The sequence below is a fragment of the Ursus maritimus genome, unplaced genomic scaffold (genome assembly GCF_017311325.1).
Source record: "Ursus maritimus isolate PB19 unplaced genomic scaffold, ASM1731132v1 scaffold_32, whole genome shotgun sequence".
Taxonomy (NCBI): Eukaryota; Metazoa; Chordata; class Mammalia; order Carnivora; family Ursidae; genus Ursus; species Ursus maritimus.
The window spans coordinates 20,584,527-20,597,992 of NW_024425786.1; the positions used below are offsets into that span (position 1 = coordinate 20,584,527).

General features: G+C 42.2%; 2 protein-coding genes across 3 annotated transcripts in view; both read left to right on the plus strand.

The window, feature by feature from the left end:
* Window positions 1-4,529, plus strand: part of FAM76A (family with sequence similarity 76 member A) — a 30,209-nt gene extending 25,680 nt beyond the window's left edge. Inside the window, exons 10-11 of one of the 2 annotated variants that reach the window (XR_005831534.1) lie at window positions 1,996-2,162; window positions 3,714-4,529. The gene's annotated coding sequence lies outside the window, so the exon portion shown is untranslated. Of the gene's footprint in view, window positions 1-1,995; window positions 2,691-3,713 lie in introns of those variants that run through there. The other variant, XR_005831533.1, reaches the window with a different exon arrangement.
* Window positions 4,530-7,198: 2,669 nt separating this feature from the next.
* The window catches only part of STX12 (syntaxin 12), a 32,220-nt gene continuing 25,952 nt past the window's right edge, over window positions 7,199-13,466 (plus strand). Inside the window, exon 1 of the mRNA XM_040619098.1 lies at window positions 7,199-7,417. Within this exon, the coding sequence (XP_040475032.1) occupies window positions 7,300-7,417 (118 nt within the window). The 5' untranslated portion in view covers window positions 7,199-7,299. The remainder of the gene's footprint in view (window positions 7,418-13,466) is intronic.

Below are 13,466 nucleotides of genomic sequence, written 5' to 3' on the forward strand. Positions count from 1 at the left end.
GGGCTCAATCCCATAACGCCAGGATCACGCCCTGAGCCGAAGGCAGACGCTAAACGACTGCGCCACCCAGGCATCCCTGGTACTGGTAGGTTTTAACATTTATAACAGGTGCCTCTCAGATATTGTCACTGTCACATCTTGGTCATTCGATTTCATAGACTCAATGACAACTTACTTTCTCTAAATTCAAGACGGTTTTATTTTGTAGGTACCATGGTCTGAATGTTTGTGCCCCTCCCCCCCAATTAATACGTTGAAATCGTAACCCCAAAGATGATAGTGTTAGAAGGTGGTACCTTCCTCTAGAAGGTGCTTAGGCTCTGCCTTCGTGGATGGAATCAGAGACACCTTGCCTCTACCACCATGTGAGGACACAGCAGAAGGCACAGACCGTAGACCAGAAAGAAGGCCATCACTAACGTAACCGTGCTGGCACCTTGATCTTGAACCAGCCTCCAGAACTCTTGAGAAATACATTTCTGTTGTTTATAAGCGTTTAAGTTTATCTTATAAGTTTATCTGCAATATTTTGTTACAGCAGCCCAGAAACACTGAGACGGTAGGCTATGTTTATAACCATCTTTGTTGTGTGAATTACTTTATCCATTTACTCAGCCTTGAAAACCACTGTAGGGGAATGATATAGTATAAACAGTTCAAGAAGGTCTTCAGCCACTCGAAATAACTGTCCAAATTTAGGACTTTGGTTCCATCCTTTATGGTTTAAGATCATACGTTACCTGCAGTATAGCTGTCTTCGCAACTGATGGCCCTCTCAAGGGTCTTGGAGGAGGGGCCATTTTTGGGAAGGCCCAAACTGTCAGGAGTTGCAGGGTATCCTGATTGTTATTCCTACATAAGAAACTACCCCCAAATTTAAATATGCCCACAGACCCTATTGGTCAAGAATTTGGACAGGGCACTGTGGGGATGACTGCTCTTTGTTCTACAATGTCTGGGTCCTCAGTTGGGAAGATTCAAAAGCTGAGGAATGCTTCTTGGGGCTGGAATCACCTCTAAAGGCTGTTTACTTGTATATCTAGTGCCCGGGCCGGGATGACTGGAAGTCCAGTAATGCCGACTAGAGCACCTTATGTGGGACCCTTCCGTATATAACTTGGCTTTCCCAAGCATGGTGGCTCAAGGTAATCAGACTTCTTCCACGATACCTCTAGACTCCAAGCACAAGTGATCCAGTGAACAAAGCTGAAGATGTGCACATCTTCTGATCTGTGTTCAGAGGTCACATTACCTTACTCGTGCAGTACTCTATTGGCTAAACAGTCAGAAGCCCATCCAGACTTGAGGGGAGGGGACATAGATTCCTTCTCTTTATGAGAGAATGACAAAGTAGAAGAGCATGTTGGATGGAAACTATTGTGGTGGCTAACTTGAAAAATAGAATCTGCCACATAGATTCTGGAACCAAACCAAATCCAAGAGAGCAAGGCAGAACTGCAGTGTCTGGGGCACCTGGATGGCTCAGTCGTTAAGCATCTGCCTTCAGCTCGGTGTGATCCCGGGGTCCTGGGATTGAGCCCCACATCGGGCTCCTCCACTGGGAGCCTGCTTCTCCCTCTCCCACTCCCTCTGCTTGTGTTCCCTCTCTCGCTGGCTGTCTCTCTCTCTGTCAAATAAATAAATAAAAATCTTAAAAAAAAAAAAAAAGAACTGCAATGTCTTTCAAGGTATAACTTCAGGTGTGGCTCTCCATCATTTCTGCAATACCTTACTGGTTACAGAGGTCAAATTACTGACACTATTCGAGAGAGAATGATGCCACCCACGTGGGTACATACCAGGAGTTAAGGATCTTCAGGGTCTGTCTTGTAGGCTGGCTACCACATTGCCCTTTGGCCTATAGGATTGAGTAAAACCGATGTGAACCTCTAGATTTGGAAGCCAGAAGTGAAAGCTGTCAGTTTGGGAAAAGTAGTTCATATTCCTCAGCTCTAACTGGAACCAATGCCTACTTTCCCTACCACTGTTGGCCAGGTTGTCGCTGCAACAGATCGTCAACTCGAAAATTGATGCCGGAGTCGTGCCATGGTTAACTCTGACGTCAGACTGCATGGGTTTGAGCTGTGTCTCTACTCAGTTTACGGTTGGTGTGAAGATGAAGTTGTATCCGTAGAAGTTGTTAGAACAGCGCTTGGCACGTGGTACGCACTACATTTTGTAAGCAGTTTTTATGCGTGACTTCTACAGAATCTACATTTTCTATTTCCTGAGGGGGAAAGTAATAGAGTCATAAATTAGAATCACCATGGATGTCCACTTGTTTTGGCTTCCATTGTTACCTTATCCCAAGATCACATTTAGGCCCTCAGAACATTCATGCAACTCACAACTGGTCTGTTCTTTTCTCGACTCCAAACGACCCACCTCGTGCATGCCACTTCATCACACTGGTTCGTAGAGTGTCGTTTTTTTTTAAGTTTAATAAGATATCGATTGCATACAGTAAAATTTGTCCATCTTTGTATATAGATCAAAGAGTTTTGGTGGATGTATTCTGTTATGTAATCACCACAATCGAGATATAAAACATTTCTAGCTACCTCAAAACTTCCCTTATGCCCCTTGGTAGTTAATCCCCTTCCCCCAACTCCAGCCCCTGGCAACCATTAATTTGATTTCTACCGCCGTAGCTTTGCCTTTTCTAGAATGTCTCATAAATGAAATCATACAGGGACGCCTGGGTGGCTCAGCTGGTTGGGTGTCTGCCTTCAGCTCAGGTCATGATCCCGAGGTCCTGGGATGGAGTCCCACATTGGGCTCCTTGCTCAGTGGGGAGCCTGCTGCTCTGCCTGCCTCTCCCTCTGCTTGTATGCTCTCTCTCTCTGACAAATAAAATCTTTAAAAAATGGAATCATACAATATGAAGGCTTTCATGTCTGACTTCTTTCATTTAGCACCTGCTTTCGAGATTTGTCCTTGTTGTTGCATGTCTCAGTAGTTCATTCCATGTTCCAGTAGCCTGTTTATTTTATAGCTGAATAGTTTTCCATCGTATGAATATACCACAATCTGTTTACTCCATAGCTGATGGACATTTGAGTTATTTCTAGCTTTTGGTTATTATGAATAAAGCTGCCTTACACATTCATGTACAGATCTTTATAAAACATGTGTTTTCATTTCTCTTGGGTAAAACACCTAGGTGTGGGATTGCTGGATTGCTGGATTGTATGACAAATTTGTTCAATTCTCTAAGAAACCACCAAACTGTTTTCCAAAGTGGCTATATGATTTTGCATTCCCATGAGCAATGTATGATGAGTGCTCATTTGAATGCAGTCTTCACTGCAACCAAAGTGAATATCTCCATTGACCCTTCCCTACCATTACCAAGAACACTTGCCATATTGGTGATAATGATACTTTATTTTTAAAATATGAAACTTACTTACTGATGTATAGCATACTTCAGAAGAGGACACATCACATGTATATGACTTGATGAATTTTCATAAAGTAAACACACCTATGTAATCACTACCCAAATCAAGAAGACTGCTACCAGCATCCTAGAAGCTCACCTCATGTGCCCATTCCTAGTTACTCCCTCTCTCAAAACTAACTACATACAATGCTGACTTTTAATAATAATTTTGCTGGATATGAATCTAATAAAAATGGATTAATACAGAATGTACTCAGTTTTTTCTGGCTTCTTTTGCTTTGCATTATGTTATTTTTTATTTTTTTAGGTAGGCTCCATGCCCAACATGGGACTTGAACTCACGACCTCAAGATCAAGGGTCAAGGGTCGTATGCTCCATCGACTGAGCCAGGCAGGCACCCCACTATTCATTATATTTGGATGAGTTCACCCACATTGCTCACACAGCAGTAGGAAATTTATTTTTGTGTTTATACATCCTATTGTTGATGGACATTCAGGCTGTTTCCAGTTTGGAATTAGTAAAAATAAATGCTGCTCTGGCCTTCACCGTAATAGTCTCAAACTGGAAACAATTCAAATGTCCGGCAATAAGAGAAAGGGTAATCAAATTGTAGTACATTCGTATGATAAAATAGTACTCGGCAATAACAAAGACCAAACCACTGATACATGCAACATCATGGATAAATCTCAAAAATATTATGTTAATTGAAATAAGCCAAGCACTAAATGATACATAAAATATGATTCCAGCTCTATGAAGTCCAAGAATAGGGAAAAAAATCTGTAGTGATAAAAATTAGAAAGTGATTTCTGGGGATGAGAGAAATTGGTTAGGAAGGAGCACAGCTTGATAGAGCAACGTGTACAAACCTGCAGTTCGTTGATGTTTTTGTACAAGCCTGACCCTTTCCTTTTTTTCCCCCTATAAAATACATGATAGAAAGGAGCACAGCTCAAGGAAACTTCCCTGGGTAATGATGAAATTGTCTATATCTTGATATGGGTGATAGTTCCACGGATGGATACAAGTGCCAACATTCATTGAATTGAACACTTAATGCCTGTACATGACGTTGTATTGTAAGCCCATTATAACTCAATAAAAATAATTGATACAGAAAAATGTTACTTAGTCCTAAAAAAGGCTATTATGAACATTCCTATACTTGGTTTTTGGAACACATAGGTATTCATATCAGTTGAGTATTTAGGTAGGGGTAGAATTGCTGGGTCATAGAATATGTATGAATCACGGCTCTGCAACTTAATAGCTGTATAGCATTGGGCAAGTACCCAGGACCTCTAGAGAACATCAGATTCCTTATCTGTTACCAAGGAGCTAATCTCACATTGATGGGTGCAAACCATGAAAACTGTTTTTGTCAATTAACAAAAGGACATAATGCTGAGAAAAAAAATCACAGATTTTCAGAATATTTGCTATTAGAAATATCAGTGAGAATGGAATATTCCACTCCTGCCTAGAGGATTTGAGTTACTTTGACACAGAGAAGCAGCCTCAATTTCTAACCCAGGTGCAGAGCTTTAGATAAGGGGTTTCCAGCTACAACATTCCACATTTATCTTCACGTTGTAGTTTCCAAGGAAACAAGATCCCGAGTCCTCTTGTTAGCGCAGGCCTGATGATAATCCCCTTCCACGTAGCCTGGTGTGCTTTGAGGCTATTAAAACACTGCTTCTTTTAAATTTTACCTACACTCCATCTTTCCCCCAAATCCTAGGATAACTCTCTCTCCTTCTGTGCTTGGTGAGACGCCCCACGATTCCTCTGGTGTGCAGTCTCCCCTGCAGCATTAACTTAATAAACCTAACTTTGTCAGACCACAGGTGGTCTTTATCAGATAGGCTTTATCTTGGGGGGTACCGATAAGGTTTGTAAAATGTGTTCACATTGCCGGGAGAGGCATTTAAGAAATGGTAGTTTTTTATTATTATTCATGTATAAATATAATAAATGTTCATTTGACATCTAGTATTTGCAAGACACAAATGTATTGCTATGACAGCACAAGACAGCACAAGGCACAGATGGAAAACCACTCTTTATCTTAGATGGAGAAAGAAAACAACAATAACAAAATCCTATGTCTTCAATTCCTAGGAGAAAAATACCTTTACTGGACCTTTACATTGAGTCAAGTGTAAATGAAAGAATACTTGACTATTTTATATGTAAAAAAGTACAATTTACATGATTAGCTGTAAGATTTGACAGAAAACTATGGATTCTAAGAAATGGTAGCATTTTAATAACCAGAATGAGAGCCCCCAAATGTCATCTGTCCCTTCCTATAGAGAAAGAAATGCTCTTAAAAATGCCACAACGAAAATAGAAATAGCTTTGCTTACAAAATCTCTAAGGCTCTTTCACTCATTTGGGGTCTCATCCCAAACAGGCAAACAGCTTCCTCTCTTGCCATTCCCCAGAGACTACAGAGTAGGCTGGGGTGGGGTTGGGTGGAGAACACAGGAAACAAACTACTGCCAGTTTCCCTTTCACTTCTTCCTATCTAGATCTCCTCCCAAACCCAAATCCTACCCACGTCTGTCCATTTATAAGCTCACAAAATGCAATATTCTACAGGAACATTGAGGTCATACCCTCCAAATTACTCAGGGAATATTCCCCCCCCCAAGGGAATGATTTTTAAAATTTGAGAGTCTAGCTCTCCAAAAAAATCCTGGTTTGGGGTACATAGTAAGTGAAGAGGCTATTTGGGAAGGATTTAGATGGAGAATGAGTTTGGGAATACGAGAATGCGTTTTAGGGAAGTAGCGAGATGAGGATGGAGTTAGCTTAGTGTTTGGGTTTTGAAGTCAAATCTCAGAAAAGCAAATTAACCACTGTGGTCTTAATTTTCTCAGTTTGTAAAAGGGAAAATAACTCTTGCTTTGTCGAGTTACTTTGCTTCAACATTTAAAAAACCGATTGTCCATAATCTATTCAGAACGTAAACATATAATTAGAACATTGTCCCTTGCTATGATAGAGCTTATGAACAAATGAATTGCAGGGAAGATTCATACATAGTATGTGCTCAATAAATATTATTATTATTTTTTAAAGATTTTTTATTTATTTATTAGACAGCCAGGGAGAGAGGGAACACAAGCAGGGGGAGTGGGAGAGGAAGAAGCAGGCTCCTAGTGGAGGAGCCTGATGTGGGGCTTGATCCCATAACGGCCAGGATCACGCCCTGAGCCAAAGGCAGACGCCCAACGACTGAGCCACCCAGGGGCCCCGCTCAATAAATATTATTATCATCATCGCTTTATTGTTTAGATTAGAAGAGGGGTGGAAGGAGAAATGAAAGCGGTCTGTAACCATAAAAGCGCTCCGCAATTACTACCAAAGCCCTACGGGGTGGAAGTAGAGTGAGGAATTTCAGGAGTTTGGTTACCGATCTGAGTTTCAGAGTTGTCGAATTCTCCCATATTTGGGCCTGAATTCTCAGAATAGAACAGAATAGGATGTTAGGGCTGAGATCATCTGGTACAATTTTATGCTAATCGAAAATTCTTGCCGCCTGTCACCGTGCTCTGGCGAGAAACAACACTATCACACCAGCTCCTCCAATTCGAGCCCCAACCGTGTGACGTCAGAGCCCCGCCCCATTTCTCCAAGGCGGATGCGTCCAGTCTCTAAGCTACTGTCCCCGGCCCCAGTTTCAGCAGCGCCTGCGCACTATGGGGCGGGGCGGGGCGGACGCGTGCGCGCGGCGTGGGGGCGGGGCTAGTGCGCACGCAGCCCTCGCTCCTTCCCCCGCCCTTTCTTTTCTCGGGTTCCCCGTCAGGCTGCGGGTTCAGTCTGGCGGCTGCTTCCGGTAGGAACGAGGTGCAGGTCGAGTCGGTCTCAGTTCCTCGTCATGTCCTACGGTCCCTTAGACATGTATCGGAACCCGGGGTCCTCTGGGCCCCAGCTCCGGGACTTCAACAGTATCATACAGACGTGCAGTGGCAACATCCAGCGGATCAGCCAAGCCAGTGAGCTGGGGGACGGGGCTGGGGGGCAGGGGCTGTCCCGGGGACAGGCCTGGGTGAGGTTGCCGGGATGCGGAGCCCGGCCGAGGCTACGGCCAAAGCCACACTTGAGGCCGTCTCGGGCTCTCTCCTGCGGGCGCGGCGGCTGCTATCATCGAGGGTGTCAGGCCCAGGCTCCCCGAGGGTCCCGAGCCTCAGCTGAAGCTTGAGCTTCTTCTCAGGTGTACTGCCCTCATGGTAAGGGGGCCAGAGCAGCAGTCTTGACAGCCCTAGGGTGGGAGGGGTGTGTGTGTCATCTCGGGAGCAGTGAGTGAGTTCACTTGGCGCAGTGGTCAGCCGAGTTTTTCCTGTCATCTGCCTTACCCCCACCCACCTCTCTTTCCTCTTTGGCCAGTTTGGATCGGGAAATGTTTACTGATCTAGACTTTAAGTTACATTCCGTTCAGCTTTTTCCTCCTTGGAAATCAGCAGCTTTCAATTAAGGGAAGTGGGGAGTGCATGTGTTTGGGTGACTTAATACCCAGTCTTCCTGTAATGAATTGGAAATCAGATACAATGACATGTATTTGAGGGGTGAGATGACTGTGTTTTAATAAAGAGAATTCACCGAAAACATTCCCATTTACATGGTTTTGTCTTTTGTAGCAAAAGATTTGCATATTTTTGGATTTCAAGCTGATGAAGCTTCTGCATTCCTTCTCTATTTAGCAGCTTTTTTGAACAAATCTCATACACAGAGAGGCTCAGGGACTTGGACACAATCATATAGCAAGTAAGACATGGTAGAGTTGGTTGTGGATTTCAGAATGTCATTGCCTGTCTTAAAACTACCCCCCCTCCCCCTCATTAGGGTCTGAGTAAGACTGATTGAGCTAACTGAGTCAAATACAGGCGGTTTCTTGTGCCTGAAAATCATCACAGAGCCTTATAAACAGGTCAGTGGCACAAGTTTACTTGGAAAGAATGGTGATCAGCATCCTTGTTTATTATTGTGTTTTTGTGAGCTTTGCTGTACTCTGTTAATAGGCAGATCTCAGTTGGCCCTGAATTATAATTATGTTCTGTATACAGAGGGGGAAAGTTTCTGATGAAAAGAGTGTGAGACTGGGTGAATGGAAGTGGAAGGAAGACTATGTGGGCTGTTATGTATAAAAATTTAAAAAAATTAATGTGACCACTGGTTTGAAAGTACAGTACTTCGTGTTCCAATTTCTCCTTTTGTGAGGGAGCTGTAGTACCAGTTAGGTCAGAAGATTCTGGTTCAAGGCTGAAAGTTTATCACTGAGTCTAAATCTAACCTTCATGTCTGTTTGTGAAATACTCATTCTACATATATTTGTTTGAGTATTAGGCATACTCATATACTGAGTATAGGAACGCATGGCATGGATTCTTTCAACAGGGAGCCCATGGCATATAACAACTGAAATATAAAGTTGAAAAGGTTCAGTACTACAGAAGAGATATAGCAACATTGAGTAGGTATTCGGGGGAGAAAGATACCATTTTCACTTGGGAAGGATCTGGGAAGGCATTGTGGCATTTGAGCTAGGTCTGGAAAAGTGGTGGAAAGGATTTGAACTTTTAACAGTAAAGAAGGGAAGAGGAGGGAATAAAATGAACAAGGCATGGTAGTGGGAAGGCATGGGGTGTATGTAGAAGAGTAGAGTGATTTAGTTTGGCTAGAGGGGTGGACTGTAGAAAGTAGCGGAAAATTGTGTTGGAAAGGTAAATTGGGGCCCAAACATGAAGGGCTTTAAGTGCTAAACTAAGGGGGCTGGATTTAGTGGGTTTTTTTTTTTCAGATTTTATTTATTTATTTGAGAGGGAGAGAGAAAGAGAGAACAAGCAGAGTTGGGGGAAGGGGCAGAAGGAGAAGCAGACTCCTCACTGAGCAGGGAGCCTGATGCAGGGCTTGATCCCAGGATCCTGAGATCAGGACCTGAGCCGGAGGCAGCTACTTAACTGAGCCACTCAGATGTCCCTTGGATTTAGTTCTTTAGAAATGTATAAATTGAATTGGAAGGGAGAGGCTGGAATTAGAGACACCAGTTAGGAACTGTGAAAATGAAAAGGAAGGAAAAGATAGGCTTCTTTGGTGCCAGAATTGAATAGAATTTAGCTGTTGGTTGGGTATCGGGCTCAGGGGATCATCGGAGTCAACCATTAATAACACGAATAGCTAACATTTGAGTACCTACTGTGTGCCGGGCAATGCAAAAAGTGCTTTATATGCATTATCTTACTTAATTTTTTAACAACTCCGCTAAGTAGTTACCAATATTATTTCTCTTTATGAATTAGGAAACAGGCTGGGAAAGTTTAAATAATCACCAAGCAAACAGGTGCCTGGGTGGCTCAGTCGGTACATTACTATGTACCTGTCACATCTTATGACCCTAGGTAGTGTCAGTTGGAATTTTTCCCTTAGGGTTGTTTGGGGAGGACTTGGGAATTTGAAATTGGCGGGGTAACACTGTTTCTACCCTGTTATCAGATTAGTGACTTTCCCCAAAACTCTCCAAGATGTGGTGGGCATACTAAGCATACACTCTGAATGTGAGCTCACAGACATATACCCACATCCATATAGCCTTGCAGGGAGTCTGTACCCATTGAAAATTTGAGAGAATAGCTGTTCTTTTTTCTCAGCTGTTCAGCCACAGATGTAGGTTTGGAATTGCTGAGCATATCGGCTGAAATATGGCAGGCCACCACGTGGGTTGTTACAGATACAGCTAGGGTTGACTGCCTGGTACAGAAAGGGTTGTTATCAGTATGTGTGGGGTACAGAAGAAATGTACTTGGCTCTGCCTATTATGGAGTAGAGGGTCTGGGCAAGTATTGCTGTGTCAGATATAGGAAAAAAACCTAATAGCCTTCAAGTTATCTCTAAAGAGATTAAAGAACAGCATTTCTGTTCTTTAATGTTGCTTATTTATTGCCATGGTTTTTTTTTTTTTAAAGATTTTATTTATTTATTTGACACAGATAGAGACAGCCAGCGAGAGAGGGAACACAAGCAGGGGGAGTGGGAGAGGAAGAAGCAGGCTCCCAGCGGAGGAGCCTGATGTGGGGCTCGATCCCATAACGCCGGGATCACGCCCTGAGCCGAAGGCAGACACTCAACCGCTGTGCCACCCAGGCGCCCCTGCCATGGTTTTTTTAACTAAAAAAAATGAAAAGCAGTTGAATTTTTGAAACTAATTATCATGAAATCGCATGGGTTGTTGTTCAAAGTTATTTTCACATTTGTCAATTTCTTTTTATTTCATTGCCATCTCTTAAATCTTCATGATCTTAACACCTGTATCACAGCAGCATGCTCTCAGTGTCTCTGTTTCCATTCTTATTCATCCTGGTAATGCTATCAGTAGTATGTCTAAAATCCTGTTTGATTATACCACTTGCCTCTCTCTTGTCTGCTGCATCAGATCTTAACTTTCTACCTTGTTTTCAATCTCTATCACCTTTTTAAAGAAATATTTTATTTTTAAGCAATCTTTATGCCCAGTGTGGGGCTCAAACCTACAACCCTGATCAAAAGTCACACGTTCTACCACTTGAGCCAGACAGGCACCCCTCACTCTCTGTCATCTTAACCCAGATTAGCCACACTTCTCTTCACCCTTTGCCATAGGCAGGCTGTTTTTCTTAACATCCTTAAACACTGGTTTTTGCTCCAAGTTTTTGCTCATTCTGTTCCACCTTTCTTTAATATCTTTCTCTAACTCACTAGCTATCTAAATTATACAAATCTTCTGAGTTGTGCTTAAATCCTGCCCCTTGTAACTACACCTACCTTTGATTTTGAAAGAAAGTGAAGTCAGAAAGAGCATGGGCTTTAGGGTCAGCAGTTCTGCGACTGAGTCCTTGCCCCTCTATGCACTGTTAACTTTGGGCAGGTTATTATTTCCCCTTTTTGTCTGTAACCCTATCTGTAAAATGAATAGATTTTTTTTTTTTTAGATTTATTCACGTATCAGAGAGAGAGAGAGTGGGAGGAAGGGCAGAGGGAGAGGGAGAGAGAGAATCTCAAGTAGACTCCCCGCTGATCGAGGAGCCCGATGCAGGGCTCAATCCCAGGACCCTGAGATCATGAACTGAGCCAAAATCAAGAGTTGGCCACTTAACTGACTGAGCCATCCAGGCGCCCCATGAGTAGAATTATTAAAATAGGGTGTTTGAAAGTAGAGTGACTGGCACATAATAGACATTCAGTAAATGGTGATATTATGGGTTGAGTCGCTTGCCCTACTATGGTTTAGTAATTAGATGAGCAGGCTCAGGAGTCAGACTGCCTGGGTTTGAATCCTAATCGGCTTCTTACTACCTGTGTAAAACATACTGCCTTATCTCTCTATTTCTCAATTTCCTCATTTGTAGTGTAGAGTTAAAAATAATATCTACTTCATAGGGTTGTGAGAATTAAATGATGTAATTAGGTAAAGTGCTTAAAACAATGCCTGCAAACATAGTAAATATTTAAGAAATGTTGGTTATCCTTTTGTAGTATTTGTTGTTGTTTCTTTGAATTTGCAAGCACTTTCATTCACAGTTTAGCACTTTTATTCAGTATTCCTTAATTAATTTTTTTTTTACCTTGTCATTCTAACCAGAGAGATAATTTTTAGTTTTCTGGGGATAGAGACAGCATGCATCGTACAGTTCTCTGTAGCTCCAGTGCCTGGCACAGCAATGGATATGTAGTTGGCATTCAATATGTACTTAATCGATGTTATCATTGCTAAGTATATTGTTCTTGGTCTTGAGTTTGATAATTATAGCTATTCTTAATTGAGTTCTTTTATTTGCCAGACACTGTTCTAAATTTAGCTTCATATTGTCTCATTTTATCTGCTCAAAAACTGTATGAGAGTTCTCTTGTTATTCTCATTTTTTAGGTGAGGAAACTGAGGCACAGAGGAGTGAAGCCTTTTGCTTGAGATCATAAAGCTAAGTTGGGGCACCTGGCTGGGTCAGTCAGTGGAGCATGCAGCTCTTAATCTTGGTGTTGTGAGTCCAAACCCCACATTGGGTATAGAGCTTACTAAAAGAAAGATCATAAAGCTAAGAAGTGGTAGAACCAGGAATAACACATAGTCTTAATCAGAGTATGCTCCTAACTGCTACATATTCTGTCACTGGTACAGCAAATGGAAGATTATGCCTTTGATATTTAGTGCTCATGTTTTTTTTTTTTTTTTAAGATTTTATTTATTTATGTGACAGAGAGACAGCCAGCGAGAGAGGGAACACAGCAGGGGGAGTGGGAGAGGAAGAAGCAGGCTCCCAGCCGAGGAGCCCGATGTGGGACTCGATCCCAGAACGCCGGGATCACGCCCTGAGCCGAAGGCAGACGCTTAACGACTGAGCCACCCAGGCGCCCCATAGTGCTCATGTTTAGTTTAGTTTAGAGTCTTCATAATGTAATATAGTGGTTACATTTTTAAAGTCAGGTCATCTTCATTGTAGCTATATGAAAACAATATAAATCTGATTTTCAGGGTAAGACACTGAGATGACTTAATTGTTGTAATCACCACATAGGCTATCATTTTCCATTTGGGTGTAAATAATGTTTTTTTCTTTGAAAAAGAAACACTATGATGGTAGTTACTTTGATATGACAAGACTTTGATTTGAATTAAGGTTCATTTGGAGATTCAGGGGCGCCTGGGTGGCTCGTCGGTTAAGCATCCAACTCTTGATTTTGACTCAGGTCATGGTCTCAGGGTTATGATCTTAGGGTCGTGAGATTGAGCCCTGCATCAGGCTCCATGCTCAGTGCAGAGTCTGCTTGAGATTCTCTCCCTTTGCACTTCCTAAATAAGTAAATAAGTAAAATCTTGAAAAGGTCCATTTGGATATTCAGATTCTGCTTAAAGCTGATATCAGCTACAAGCATATAAAGAATGTTCAATTTAGAGTAGTTCATAGTGTGGATGTCGGCTGTAATGTACAATAAATTGATTTGTTTTGTAGTCTTCATAAAAGTTTTAGCCAGGACATGCTTTTAAAAATAAGAGGTCAATGATAGAAATTGAGGTCT